General features: G+C 40.5%; 1 protein-coding gene across 16 annotated transcripts in view; it reads right to left on the reverse strand.

Moving 5' to 3' along the window:
* The window catches only part of Msp300 (Muscle-specific protein 300 kDa), a 124,157-nt gene that overhangs the window by 57,610 nt on the left and 51,286 nt on the right, over positions 1-15,261 (reverse strand). For 8 of the 16 annotated variants that reach the window (XM_064683230.1, XM_064683294.1, XM_064683245.1 and 5 more), the window contains exons 8-14: positions 14,941-15,255; positions 13,401-14,543; positions 12,366-12,548; positions 11,990-12,227; positions 8,980-11,762; positions 4,351-4,656; positions 2,656-2,807 (exon numbers count right to left, since the gene is read on the reverse strand). In XM_064683230.1, the coding sequence (XP_064539300.1) occupies positions 2,656-2,807; positions 4,351-4,656; positions 8,980-11,762; positions 11,990-12,227; positions 12,366-12,548; positions 13,401-14,543; positions 14,941-15,255 (5,120 nt within the window). Of the gene's footprint in view, positions 1-2,655; positions 2,808-4,350; positions 4,657-8,979; positions 11,763-11,989; positions 12,228-12,365; positions 12,549-13,400; positions 14,544-14,940; positions 15,256-15,261 lie in introns of those variants that run through there. The other 8 variants (XM_064683238.1, XM_064683299.1, XM_064683308.1 and 5 more) reach the window with 2 other exon arrangements.

The raw sequence follows: 15,261 nt of genomic DNA on the forward strand, positions 1-15,261 counted from the left end.
TAGCCCTTAATATATGAGTTCAACTGATTTTGTTGTTGTCAAAAGTTAATTTTTAACGTTTTACCCCTTGATTATGAAAATGGAGCTGCCTATAGCTTTGCTAATGAAACATACTCAAAACCATCATCACAAACTATAATACAATCAGGTTTCTCTTCTAAACCAATTTCAATTACAATTTTACGGCACTTCAATTGCCAGTTTAGAGGCCTAGTTAGTAGCTCAGATAAATGTATTCGATCAGATAACGTCATAAAAATATTATCGCACGACTTTTCGGAAACAACGCAAGAGATTTGGCTAAAGACATTAGGAAAAACAAAAAGAAATCAACAGCTGCTGCTCTCGTTTTTCATGAAAAGTGCAGACCGCGCCTGTCAGCCAAATAGCCGGATGAAACAAATGTGTATAAAAATAAAATACAAAATAAATTGACGCTGAAAATACTTATAAACACATGTCTTGGGTGAAAATTTGTGTCAGTGCTGCATTAAGAAAGGCCGCGGCATGTTTTCTTTTTAGGTTTTTCTTGTTTTTTTTTTCATCTTTTCTTTTCTTTTTTATCATTTTTTCTCATACTTTTTTTCTTGCCAAGCAAAATGTTTACGTGATCGCCGACCACACACATCTGTTAATGCGAGTCGTGGTGAATTTCGACTACAATGAGCAGAGAACTTTTACTGTTAAGGCGCTATTAAGACCAAATGTTGATGGCAGGGCGCAAATGTTGCCGTCGGCATGTTGCCAATGGGAAACGAAATTCGCTATGCAAATGTATGCCTGTGAGTGTATGCATATGTGTAGATACTGAAAAAAAAGGCAATTGACAAATTGGCAACGTTTTGTTTTTTGTTTCTATTTTGTTGTTTTCTTTTCTTTGTGACAAGCGCCGTTCAAAAGAATTTCCGCAAAAAACAATCAAGTTTTTTAGCCTGTTATCAACAAGAGGTCTATATAAACATATCAGGGCGGCAAGCGCAACAAAATTTGTCATTGGTTCGGTTTACGGTTCGATTTAGATCAAATCCTTTAGGTTCGTGTTCACAGACATGAACCCAGTTATGGATTTAGAACTCGATTATCGTAATATTGTTAGTTAAACTGAAAATAAACTTTGAGATCTACCCAAGATTAGGCTCTGCCAAAAAATTGCTAGATACATTATTTAATTGGAGCACAAGTTATAATGCGATATGGGTCTTCCTCAAATGTAATTTATTTTAATTAAATAAGAATGTACTAGCAGAGGATTTCAAGGAACCCGAATTGTGGAAACTTTGGAATATCTCATAGAGAACTCTCGAGTACTCACACTAAATAAGAACTAAGCCCCACATTAAAATTCCAGATCGAAAACTCTCGAATACGCACACTATATAAGAACTAAATAGGATGTGACTAACAAACTAACCTATAATATATGTGACGCGCTGAATAGTAAAACATTGTTAGCGCCAACTTTTGTCTATTATCGTAAATGTCTTCGAGAGGCGAACCTGCAGATAAGGTGCAACGCTTTGGCACAGTTAGCTGTTATCAGAGGGCGGCATGCCCACCGTCTGTTGAGATGGCCCGTTGCTAATACATATACATATATGGGTAAAAATACTTATGGCCAGTACTCTTTGAAATGGAATGAACTCAACTTTTCTCAGAACTCCCATTTTAACGATGCCTCAGAAAACAAGACTTATGTAAGCCCCAAGTCGAGCCGCAAGCCGAGCGTAACCGTTGCAATGACGTCAGTTGGCAGACAGACAGAGGGAGGGAAGGGGCAGAGAGAGAGAGAGAGAGAGTTGAGCATGAAATTTCGAGGGCTAAGCTGCTCAGCGAGCCGAACGCAACGCTCACTGATGTCACAAGCACAAAAGCAGGCTGTGATATAAGCCGAAAAAGTCTGCGACTGATATGCTGCTCTTCTAAAATAGATATGCTCTTGTGTTGCTTAAAATAGAACCCGTTTAAATGCTGCGAGATAGTATTGCCTGCCGATTGCCAATAAAAAATAAATAAAAACTAGTTAATTAACATTAAATGCAAATCAATTATAGAACGTTTATTTATGCAGCAAACGAAGCGAAATCGATTTCCGGCGTTAACATTCCGATAAATTGACCAAACGTCACGCACAGTTTCACCTAATGTCTAAATATATAATGAAAGAGCGGCAGGCAGCTGTTTTAGTAGTTTAGTACACACACACATATATATATATATATATATATATATATACTTGGTGGTACTTTCATCAAATTAAGCTGTCAGTTTTTCAACCATTTTATTTATTTTTTTGTTAAGCGTCTAAAATAACTTTCCAAGCCCAACCCAAGAAAGTTGAACTTTCGTCTGTAAAACCGCAATGCCCACTTTCCACGCAAGCTCGTGGATTTTGCGCAAAGCGTGAAATACGAAACGTTTTCATGTGCGAGTATTTAAGTATTACATTGATATCTGAATATTTTGAGGACAATCGAATGACAAGTAAAAGTTTAATATGAACGCTTTCCATTCAATTTAGTGAATATTTTCACGCCGTTAAAAAAAAATTAATTTCCACCCTATTTCCACCTTTTTTGATAGGCATTTTGTAAGGCGTACAGGGTAATATCTCTATGTATACATTTATAAATAATGTTGACTCTTTTGGGTACTCACTTTGATTGCTGTTCGACTAACTTATCCACTTTGGCCTGTATGGCCTCCGCCGAGGGTTTGTGTACTTCCCCAAGGAATGTGAGGATGGATTTTGAGAGCGCCTCGATTTCTTTATGTGATGATTTAAGTTCATTTGATTCTTCACGCAGTTCCTGCACAAAAATAATGTATACACTCTAATTAGCAAAGCCAACAAAGAAGCACCAAAATACACTCAATTTTGTTATTTTTTCTCGATCGAACGCAAACGAAACAAATAAAATTTACTCTACGTTTTAATTCAATTCCAGTTTTTTTGGGGCCGCTCAAATCAAACGAAGGTTAACACCATAAAAATAAGAAACGTTGACTTGACTTAAAAGCCACATTTCGTATGAGGTGTACAAAAAAAAAGAGCATGGACAACATAAAATGTTTGCGGCAGGCACAGCACGAATAAAAATGTAAATAAAATAAAAAATACTCAAAAAGATAAGTGTGTATTTCAATAACTACATAATGGGGAATTGTTATTTATTTTTTTAATTTTTGAGAATTTGTGCGTATAGAGATTTGTATATGGCGCTTGTATGACAGCATCGTCAATGGAATCCAATGCAATCCAAATGCAGAGCCTGATAATAATTAATTTTCAATTGCTTTTTATTTAAATTATTCATTCTATAATTGTTCAATATAGAATTCAATTGTTTAACTTCATAAATTTAAATTGCAAATTGAACTTTAATTATTATGAATATTCTAATTTCGTGTATTAATTTCCAGTTCAATCTATTATACAATTCAATATATGAATATTAATTAAAAATCTATTGAAACCGTCTTTCCAAATATTAACTAATTTATTCATAATTAGTTCGTCCCTAATGTATTTATTTAATAATTATGCCATGTTTAGCTTTTGTTAAATGCTTCGCTTTAAATAACTTGAGCTATATTTAGCTTGAAAATTGATAAGTTTTTCTCTTTACATTTAACGCAATCAACAAAACTTATCGCACACTATGAAGTCATGCCAAGCGACAAAAAAAAAAACAACAACAACAAATCAGTCACATTGTTGATAACAAAAACAAAACTCGTAAAGATGCTTCTAAATGCTATTTGCGTAAACAATTCACCACAGTTGTATAACAGGGCAAACACAATTTGCATATAACAAATGTTAAGCTGTGATTAACTGCGAACAGATCATTAAAATGGGGAATAGAAAAAAATATCCCAAAGAAATTGAAAGTTTAAATGTTGACTTTTGTTTTTGGCTTTACATAGTCAATCAATAACAGTTTGGACAGCTGTTAAAGAGCGGGAGAGCCAAAGGCCTGCTTTAGTAAGAGAGCGCAAGCTCTCTGTCAACTTGGCGTGACCATGAACTTGGCGGCGGCATAGTGTTTAGATATGTACAAACTTATATAAACATATACTATATACATATACATATAAACGGGCAACAGTGTGCGTGCATATATGAAGTCAGACATTGGGGAAGGCAACTAAATGAATGAATGAATCTACTAAGTATTAGTTGCATGTATACACATCTATACAGACACATGTGCGCATAATAAAAATAATAATAAATCAATTAAGCTAGGCCTAGCCCAATGAGCTCATGTGCCCAAACACAGGCTCAGCAACATATTTACAGTAATGGCACACTTGACAGTGCACTGTTAACTGTGGCTGTTAACTCACCTGAATGGCATTCTTTGTATCTTCCAAATGACGTCGCGACCTTACAGTTGGATCGACATTTCGGAACTTATCCTCCAAGCGACCTAATGCCTTCTCCCAGCCGTGCAAGCCGTTCTCAAAGCTATCCCAATGCTCGGCCAACTGTTGCAACTTGTCGCGCCTCTGCTCCAGGCTATGCACCAGGTCCTGCCAGTCACGGTTAAGGGCAGCGTTATCCTGCTCAATCAGTTGGCGATTCCGTGCGTCCGCTTGGCGTATGAGCGACTGCGCCTGCTGATTCACTAGCGACAGGTCACTGTTTTGGCTCTGCAACAACAACAAGACCAACAAAAAGCATAACAATAACAACAGCGGTTTAACAGGAAATGTTAAAATATTTCAATTTTGATTTGCGGCAGCAGATTTATGTACACAGATTGGCTCGTTGGATTTGCACAATATAAACTTATGTATTAGAAATGATATAGGTATATAAGGAAAATATATGTAAATATATATATACATTTATATATATAGTAGTAAATATATATAACTATATGTATGCATGTATAAAGCTTCCGAATTACTGTGTATGTGTATGTTTGTTTGCTTTTTGTTTATTGTCTTTTTTTACTTTTCGAATATATTGAGTTATTACTGTAACGCCGACTGCGGTTTTACATCAAGTTTTGTTTTTCTTTTGACATTTTGTAGCTCAACTTTGACATATGCGTATGCCTGTGCATGTGGCATATGGATTTCGAGTATCTTCGAATTTCTCACCTCGACACACGCGCTCGTACGTATCTACTGTAGCACTTGAAAGTATCTTTTGTTTTTCTTTTATATAAAACTATATACACACATATATGTATATTGTATTTCTTTAACGGATTTTTTTGCTCTTCTATTTCTTGTTTGTTGATGACGTTAGCTTTAAATACGTTTGCTGTCTGTTTTGTCTGCTTCTTCTTCTCTCTGTCTCGCTCTCTTTCAATTTGCGCTTTTCAAGCACATGGCATTTTTATTAGAACGTTCGAAAGAAACAACTTATTCAAATTTAACAAAGCTTTGCGCACAAAAACAAATATAACACTATTTTTTTATATTCTGCTTTTGCCTTTTAATTGCTTTTGATTTTGATTTTGCTTTTGTCGCTGTTTCTTCACTTAATAAGCCGCATAAAACACAGGCAACCGCTCAGTTAAACGTCTCAACTAGAAGTGAATTTCACAAAAAAGCACGGCATATGCCCAAGCACGAGTTAGAACCAACTAAGAGAGCCTGATTGCGGCAGAGCGGCAGCCTGCCAAAGAGCGCCACTAAAAATGAGACAAGAGAGGGTTGCGACTGTGCGGCCAATCGCAAAAAACATGTCGAATGAACACGTTTTCATGTGCACAATGAGCTGAGAGAGGGGGCAGGTCGGTGTGATGGCTTCGCCGGCCTTAGGCGTGGGCAGTGTCAGGCAATATTTTGCTCTTGACTGCGTCACACAGCTCACCAATACACACACACACACACAATATCACGCATACGCCACCATTACTATCTCAACTGGCCACAAGCCGGCATGCCAATGGGCAAACAGCAACAACAAAACAGCTGTCCACAGAGAGCCGAAAACGAAGTGCGCTCTTAAAGCTCGCTCAGCGCTTGGCGAACAAAAAAAAGTTGCTAAACATGTGTTTGTTGATGCCGCACAACGTGGTTGCCAAAAGGGCTGGGCAAAGGGCATAGCGCATGTTTGCATATTGTAATTAAACCTTTTAAATAATAAAAAAGAAAACTAAGTATTTTTTTATTTTTAGAACTACTAAACTATCTTAATGAAGGTTTTTAATTGCCTTACAGACATTTTGTTTATATTGATTGCGCAGCCCTAGCGAAAAACTGGTTTATATTCTCTGTGGATTTGCTGATGATGTCATGAGCTCAACTGAAACAGCTGGCCTTAAAGCATATGTACATATATGTATGTATATGTATGTGTTTGAACTATGTTGGGGCAACAGCTATGTTTGACAGTCTGAATAGTCGTTGATAAGCTTAACAAGTGCAGGTTAAAAGATTAACTCATTAATAAGTTTTCAAGGTGAAAGGCGCAGACATAACGAAAGTAAACAACTATTCAAAGTTTGCTCAAATCTAAGAGAAAGAGCAAGAGAGAGAGGGCGTCACAAAAGAGCGCACACGAGAGTTTCAGTTAAAGAGCGGACAATGCAGCTAAAGTTTATATTGCTTTTGCCGGCCGGCAAATCGTACGCGGAGCCACAGACTGCACTCTGTGTGAAAGTCATCTGCAGATACATTCAAAAAACAAATGCTGCAGATACATATTCCTGTTTTACAGTTTTATGAAAGATATGCGTTGTGTCACACTCATTTAAACAGGTCTTTGCTGGCCATGGATATTTCAACATAAATATGTATACGAAGGTTGCAAATTCATACAATAAAGGGTTTAAAAGAGACTTTAAATCCGATTAATTGCCAGGCTTTTAAATAATTCTGACTCATCTGGTAAATATTACATTATTACATAGAGCTGATGTAATATTATGTGTTAATTAATTCTCAGCTATACTCTCTATATTTAAAACTGTTTGTCCTAACTAACTGATTGGCGATCAACGCACAGTCCAATCCGTAAGAGCTAGAAAGCTGAAATTTTCACTGTAGTTACTTTATGTGATGAAGGTGCAACTTAAAACGGAGTTTTGGGAAATTCCACCCGTATGTGTGGAAAAATTTCGAAAAACGTTTATATGAAACGTTTTTGATCGGTTTAAAATTCATTTTCAAAGATCTTTGAGAGAATTTCTTTTAAACGTGCCACGGGCAAGGTGTCAACATTATTCTTTATCAAAATTCATGTGAAAATACATACATACACATATATACATAAAAACACACACACATACATACATACATACATACATACATGCATACATGCATACATGCATACATACATACATATGTACATACATACATACATACATACATACATACATACATACATGCATACATACATACCTACATACCTACATACCTACATACCTAAAAGCCTAAATACCTACATACCTAAATACCTACATACCTACATTGCCACATTCCTACATTCCTACATACCTATAAACATACGCCACCTCCTCCGCCCCCTTGGTGCTCCTCCTCCAGCTACTCAGCTCCCAGCGTTGAAGCCGCCTGCGCCTAATTCAGAGGTAAGGCCTGCAAGCCTTACTTACATTTTTGAGAATCGAGGAGAAGGGCAGCGTTAATAAATACGTTTTCCTATTTAAATTTTCCGCGCAACAAGACAAATTGGTCTGCTATTGCTATTCTATAAGGCAATTTACATACATGCATGCATACATACATATATACGCACATACATACATACACACACATACACAAACATTCACACACACATACATACATACATACATAAACAGATACACACATTCAATCATGCAGTCATACATGCATTCATATATATACACTTGCGTACATTCATACAAACATACATACATATATACGAAATCAATTTTTCATCTAAAAATGGTACCCTCAAATATTCATAGGTAGAAATTTCCCAACCCCATAACTTGGTGAAATCTCATCCGATTTTAACGAGGCTTGGCTCTTTGTTCGTGGTTTAGCCTCTAGAACAATATGGCATCTTAATCTCACAACATTATTCTTGGTCAAAATTAATGTCGAAATGTTACCCTCAAATATCCTATATAGACATAGGTCTGACCTTCCACCCCCATAACTCGGTCAAATCTCATCCGATTTCCACGAGGTTTGGGTAGTTGTTCATGGTTTAGCCTCTAGATTAGAATATAGGATCTAAATATCACATTACTCTTTTGTTTGTAAATATTATATGATGCTGATATAATATTATTAATTTATTTATCCTCAATTAAAACGTAAAAGCCTAGGGATGATGCGTTATTTTAATAAAATAATTTGTCTAAAATTGTCATATTTAAATAAAATTTGTTATAATTTAAAACAAATATTTGACCTATGTACACATTTTATATGTTTTTTGAATATGTCCTTAAAGCTTTGAAAAATATTTTAAAAAAATCTCTCCTGTACAAAGACTACACTAAACTGATAATAATAATGATATCCTGACCAAACTTCCTTGCTGTCGATAAATTGTATAAGCTTGACACTTCTATATTATATAGCTCTCATAGGAACGATAGTATGAAAAATTTGATAGTATAAATAACGCGGAGTTTCCCCTTTATCCCCTCTAGTTTTTGCTGATTTATTAAGCTGAACAAAGAGCATAGACTCTGTGAGTTCGAACAAAATATATAATATGCTGTTTTTAACAAACTTTACAAATTTCATAAAAATTGCCGAAATTACGGAAGAATTTAAATTAATTTTTTTAAGTCTCACAGAAATCAGAAATTAAATTTATAGGCATCTTAAAGATACTCCTGATAATTAATTGATATAAGATATTATTGGCTAGCATAGAAGATAAATTTGTTTATTATGTTCTTGCTCTAACGACTTATTTAAGTATACATATCTGATATTGTGCAAACATTTCGGACAACGATTTTTATATGGGGCTAAAGCAGATGCAAATATTTGACAATTATTTGATTAGCTCACCTGTACATTGCCAATGGCATGCGACAACTTCTGAATATTAAAGTGCAGGCCAGCCAGATTCTGGACGGGCTCATCGTTGAACTTGGTGCGCTCAATGGTGGCCTTGACGCGATCGATGGACTGTTGATATTCGCGCCAGCGTTCCGCTTCCTTTTCCAGCTCGCTTTGCTGGGTCTTGGCATTGGCCAAGGTGTTGGCCAGCTTGGTCTGGAACTGTGTCAGCTCGGCCGACAGCTCGGACTGTTCGTAGCTGTTGAGCGAGGACCAAATCTTGTCGGATGCCTCCTGGATTTGCTTGTGCACCAGATTGCGTATGGGCGCCTCGTTGCCAAAGAAGATCTTGTGCTCGTCCAGATCGTGCATCAGATGCTCGTAGTCAATGCCATGCTGACTGTTCTGCAAGCGCAGCTCAGCCTCGTGCACCCAATCGTTGAACTTGGCCACCAGCTGCATATACTCCAGGCGCGAGTCGCGATTGTTCTTCAAATACTTTTCGCGCTCCTCCAGCTCATGAGGCAGCGAGGCGACCAGTGAGCGACCCTCGGAGAGCATTTCCAGCAGGGAGCTGGGCATGCCCACATCCGTTTTGACGCTCTCGTTGATTCGATTGAACTTTTGCAGTTGGGCATCGATGTCCTTGCTCAGGGCGTGATGCTTCTGGAGTTCGCGTTCCACGGACTCGGGATCGCGATCGAGCAGGGGCCGGGACTTGGCAATGCCTTCATTGTTGTGCAGCCAGTCGAGTATTTCGCTCAGATCGGCGGCCATCTTCTTGTGAGATTCGAGCTGTAGCTGATGCTTCTGGCGCTGCGATTCCACGGCCTTGCGCAGGTTCTGCAACTGATTCTTCAAGGATTGCAGCTGCTCGGTGATGCTGTTCTTATCCGCAGCATTGCCCTCGGAGGCAATCTTCTGGCCCTTATCGTTGGCCGAGGCCAAGAGGCCCTCGCATTCCTGTATCTTGACAATAACATCGTCATATTTATTGATCTTATCCTCGAGGCTGTCCGGTGAGTTCTCTATGTCGATAATGACATCGGTGTACTTCATAATGAAGGCGATTATCTCATTGATCAGGGCAATAAATTGCTCGCGCAGCATCAGCAGCTGACGCAGATGCGCCAACTGATCCTCAATCAATTTAATCATATCGTCCTGCTGTGTGAGAATGCTCTGCAATTCGGGCAGATCATCCATTTGCATGTCGCCCATCTTGTGTTTGCTATCCTTCAGCTCCTTCAGTATGCCCTCGTAGGCGCCCAGTAGATCCTGCACATCCTCGATCCGGGAGCCAATGGGTCGGTTCAGTTCGCGCATGCGCTGCTGTATGTTGCCCAGGAATTGACTGCAGTCGGCCAGTCTGTTCTTGGCGTCCTTGTACTTCTTGATGTGATCACCCAGCGCGTTGACGCGATCATCGATGGTCTGCTTGATGCGTCCATAGCGATCCTTCATGTTCTTGATGTCATCGTTGAGCTTCAGCTTGTCCGCATTGCTCAGCGTGGGCAAAATGCTCTTGCCCTGCTCGGACACATCGTTAATCAGTCCACCCATATTGTCGGCATTCTGCAGCAGCTTCTTGTAGTGGGCCAGCTGCTCCTCGAGCACCGGCAGGCTGGTGGTGCGCAGTTCACTTTCGGTTGCGGTTTCCATTTCGTTCAGCCAGTCGCCCATCTTTTTCATTGAGTCCTCGAATGCTTTGCGACCCTGCAGCAGATCATCCAAGGACTTGCCACGCTTGCCGCTCTCATCCTTAAGCGTCTGATAGTCGGCGGCGATTTCATCCAGAATCTGCTGCAGCGCTGCCTTGTCGGCATCGCCACAATCCTTCATGATGTTCGCCGCTTGGCGCTGTACATCGCTGAGGACGCTGTCATTGAATTGCTTGGCATCATCATCGTATTTCTTATTCTCCGCGATTTTCTTCTCAATCTCAGCGGAGGTGAGCGGATGATACACGGGCAATTTGCGCACCTCAGAGATTTTGGCCTTCAGCCATTGACGCGCCTTGTCCAGATCATTCTCCAGCGCTTTGCGTGCTTTGCTCGCCTCCAAAGCGCGATCCAATTCTGCCTTTAGCACTCCAGACAAATTGCGATTCTCGCTATTCAGATTACGCAACGCCGACTCCAGTTGGGCATATTCCGCCGATTCCAGTTCGGGCTGCATGTTGGCTATGCGCTTGTCCAGCACATCGGCCAGCGATTGCTTTGCCTCCGCATCCTTCATCAGGCTCTTGATCTTCTGCTGACGCGCCTCGGCATCCTTGGGCGAATAGCCCAGTGCCGCTGGTGCTTGCAGCTCTTCGATTTGCTGCTTCACCCATTGCTGCAGTTGGTCAATTTCACCCTTGGCACCGTCCACGCCCTTGTTGGTCACATCCAAGAGCTGCGCCTTGCGATCGATGCGCTTGCCCAGATCGGCAAAGCGACGATCCAACGACTTCATTTGCTCCTCCACCTGCTGACCATCCAGATTGCTGATGACCTCAGCCACCTGGGCGGCCTTGCCCTTGAGCTCCTGTATCTTGGGATGGCCCTGTAGCTCGTATTCGTTCTTTATCTCATTGATGGCTGCCATTTTCTGGGCACAATTCAGGCCAGAGCCGCGATCCAGCACATCCATGCGCTTGATCAACGTATCAAACCAGTTCTGCACATCCTGCATGCCCTGGCGATAGCCATCGATGACATTTTGGCCCGCCTGCTTCTTGGCAATGGCGTCCATGAGCTCCGATTCCAGCTTGTCAATGTTGTCATCCAGATCCGTATCCTCATCGCCCACTATCGAAAAAGAATCGAATAGTTTTTAATATTTGTGGTTGTGGTTTTATCGAATCAATTAATCATATATTTAGCAAGAGGCTGGAAATTTATTACAGGAATTAAACAGTTTTCTTTTCAGTTTTGTGGGTATTTTAATCCAAATTCTTTTTGCATTAAATATTGGACAAAAAACCTAACAGACTGTATATATTTTATATATTTTATAAGGCTTTCCATATACTTACGTGATCCTGTCATTTCGAGCATCAGCTGCGATCGCTTGTCACCAATGGAATTCAATAGATCGTTCATGGCAACCAGTTCCTGCTGTGCGGCCTCGGGACGCAGCTTGCATGGTCGCATTAGCCAATCGGAGACAGAGCTCTGTTGCCGCTTGACCCAATCCTGCAGCTCGGCGCGCTGCTTCTGCTGTTGCTCCAGTTCGCTAACGGATGCAGTCAGACCACCCAAGTGGGATTGCACCTGTAAAATAGCCGCTCGATTAGCCAAAGGTTTTTGATGGGCAGTTTGGGTTTGCAATTGACATTAGATTTGAGATTTGCGATTTTAGTGTTAAGCCAAGCCGCCACCATTTCAAGTGGAGTTTCCAGACCCGCTTACCTTAGCGACGAGTGCATTCAGCTTGCTCACGTGTGCACTATTCAGGCGTACTATGCGACGATAGTTGCTAATACGCTCGTGAGCAATTGGATCCAACAGCGCCTCATTCACATCGCTGAGCTCAACGTCGAGATCGTTATCAGCGTCGTCGTCGGTTGAGCTCTGAGTATTTGGCGGCGGTTGCTTTTTAGTGGCAAGGTCAAGCATAGCATTCGCAGGCGGTAGCAAAGTGCGCGTGGTAGTGCATTTATTTGGTTTTTTTTTTACAATAACAACAACAATAGTTACGGTGCGGCAAATCAACAAAAGTTAGAGCGGTTGGGGTAGTTTGTGGTTCAGTTGGCAGAGTTGATAAAGTTGGTGTAGTTGGAGGGTATTAGGAATAAAAGTAAATTAAATCAAATTACAAAAGATGCATTGGTTAGCAAATAAAAAATTAAGCTGGTTACCCTTAGAGTTTTGCAAACGTAGAAATAGGCGAATAGATGAGAACCATTGGGCGCATTTGGATGAAAATTCTAATTAAAATTGGCTGATATATTTATAGCCATAAATATATTACTAACAGACATTATTTCACTTATTTAACAGCAAATGTAGTAATTTCACCCTTTTTCCGCTTGTGTCGGTGAATTTTAAAAATTATTTGAAACACTTGTAGTTTCTTTCTTTGTGTGGTTCAAAATCAGAAGAATGTCTATAAAACATATATATCATTGCACTTTAAGTTTTTCAAGGCGATTCATACTAATTTGTATCATCTGTTAATTAAATCTCTAATCAATAGCAGGAAAATCATGTATCATCAATAAACACAAAGAAAATAATTTTAAGGAATTATTTACATAATCAAAACAAATATAATCGGAGTCTGCAATCCGATTTTTTTCTCCTAAATGCAGCCTTAGTTTTCAAATATGTTCTCCACGCATTTCGCCTATTTCTACTTTAGTTAATATTTTTGCTAGGTAAACAACAACTACAAATGCAGTACAAAAACTATGTGTAAGGTATTCATTCTATTATATAACCCACCTGATCCAGCAGATCTTCGAGCTTGGCGCGCACGATCAGTTCACGTTCGGGTATGGCATGCATGGCTGTCTCCAGAGGAGAGCTGGGTCGGCTTATAGATGCTGTGGCTGCTTCGCATGCCTGGACGGCTGCTGCCAGCCTGGACTTTTCATTGTTCAGTTTATTTTGCATATCCTGGGCACACTTGAGCTGATTCTGTGCCAACTCCAGGCTCGTGGCTGGTGCGTCCAGTTCAGTTTGTATGATTGGCTCATAGGCCTCCAGATTGCGCATGATGTTGTCCAGCGTGTCCTCGTACTCCTGGAATTTGGCCAGCGACTCGAGCAGGCGATTCTTGATTTGTACAGATGTCTGCAGCAGCGAATTGTAGCTGTCCTGTATGTTCTTCAGCTGTGACTCCACGGTCGGCCGTATGCCAGGCGTTGTCGGCTCATAGCGTTTAATTTGTGCCTGACCCTTGGCATTTAGGTCATCCAAATTGGTCTGATACTTTTGGATCTCGCCCAGCAGCGCCTCATGCTGTTTAATTTGCTCTTGCGTTTGTTCACGATTCGAAATGAAGAGCGAATTGTGGGCCATCAGCTGGAACGAGATTTGCAGCAGCCATTTCTCCACATCCTGCAGGCTCTGATGATAGGCATTATAGTCGATCATCTCCTGCTCCAGATCTCTGATATAGCCGGCGCAGTCGTTCTTCAGCTTATCGCAACGCGACTGCAAACGGTTGACGGCATCCACCTCGGTGCCCAGATCGCGTGCCTCCGACATTAGCTGCTCCAGATCGTTGCCCTTCTGCTTGAGCTCATTGCCGAGCGTCTTGTAGCGCTCCAACAGGGTTTTCATCTCGCTCAGCTCACCCTTGGTCTCGGGCGCTGTCTTGAGCTTCTTCTCTGTTTCAATAAGCCATTTATCGAGCTTATCCTTGTTGGCTGCGAAATCGTTCCAACGATTTTGTGCCTGCTTCAAGTCAGTGAGCTTCTGCTTGACAGCCAGACCCAATGCATCCCAGTCCTCGCGCACCTTGGTCATCAACTCACGCAGTTTCTCCTGCTTATCCTCGGGCGTAATATTGGAGGCCTTCGAGTAGGCATCTTGCACCATGGCCAGCAAATGCTGACCCTCGGGCAAATGGGAGGCCAATGACTGGAAACAAATAATTATTTTGTTATATATAGTAGACAGCTAGCATTGCCCCCCTTTGGCCAAGACAAGTGGGATCATTCAAATTTTTATTAAGACTTTTCCACCTCTTTTTCGATTTTGTAAGTGGAATTTCAAAAATAGGCGAAACAAGAAAATTTTTTTTTCTAAACAGAAAGATAATATTCCTAAAATAAATACGGCTACAGTTATTTTTAGTCAGATCTAAAAACAGGAATTTAAAGCCGATAGAATGAAATAAAGCTTCGAACGAAAATCTTTCACCCATCTTCCACACTTGTGAGTGAAAATGTTAAAATTTCCGTTTAACGGTCTATTTACTACTTGGCTCCCAGATCATTAATTATTGTGTGAATTCTTTTTAAGAGCTATAACTTACGTTGACAGTCTCCAGTTTTTGTGCAATTACTGAAGCATCACCGTCGATGCTGCAATCGTTGAGTACTTGCTGAGCCTTTTCGATCCAGGCATCCATTTCCTTCTTGTAATTGAGGAACTCGGTGTGATCCGACAGATTCTTTTCGATCTTGGCAACCAGACCCTGGGCAGAAGTCAGCAATTTTGTGTAATTGGCCTGAGTCTCAATGGTTTGATCACGTATGCGAGTGCAGGCGCTTTGCTCCATGAGCAGCTCACAGTTGTCATTAAGATCCTCGACATTTTCTCGCTCGGCCAGAACCTCATCGAGCAGTTTCTATGG

This window comes from Drosophila montana, unplaced genomic scaffold (assembly GCF_035044405.1).
Source record: "Drosophila montana isolate Dmon_TW-CO22-7 unplaced genomic scaffold, ASM3504440v1 contig_1409_1, whole genome shotgun sequence".
NCBI lineage: Eukaryota > Metazoa > Arthropoda > Insecta > Diptera > Drosophilidae > Drosophila > Drosophila montana.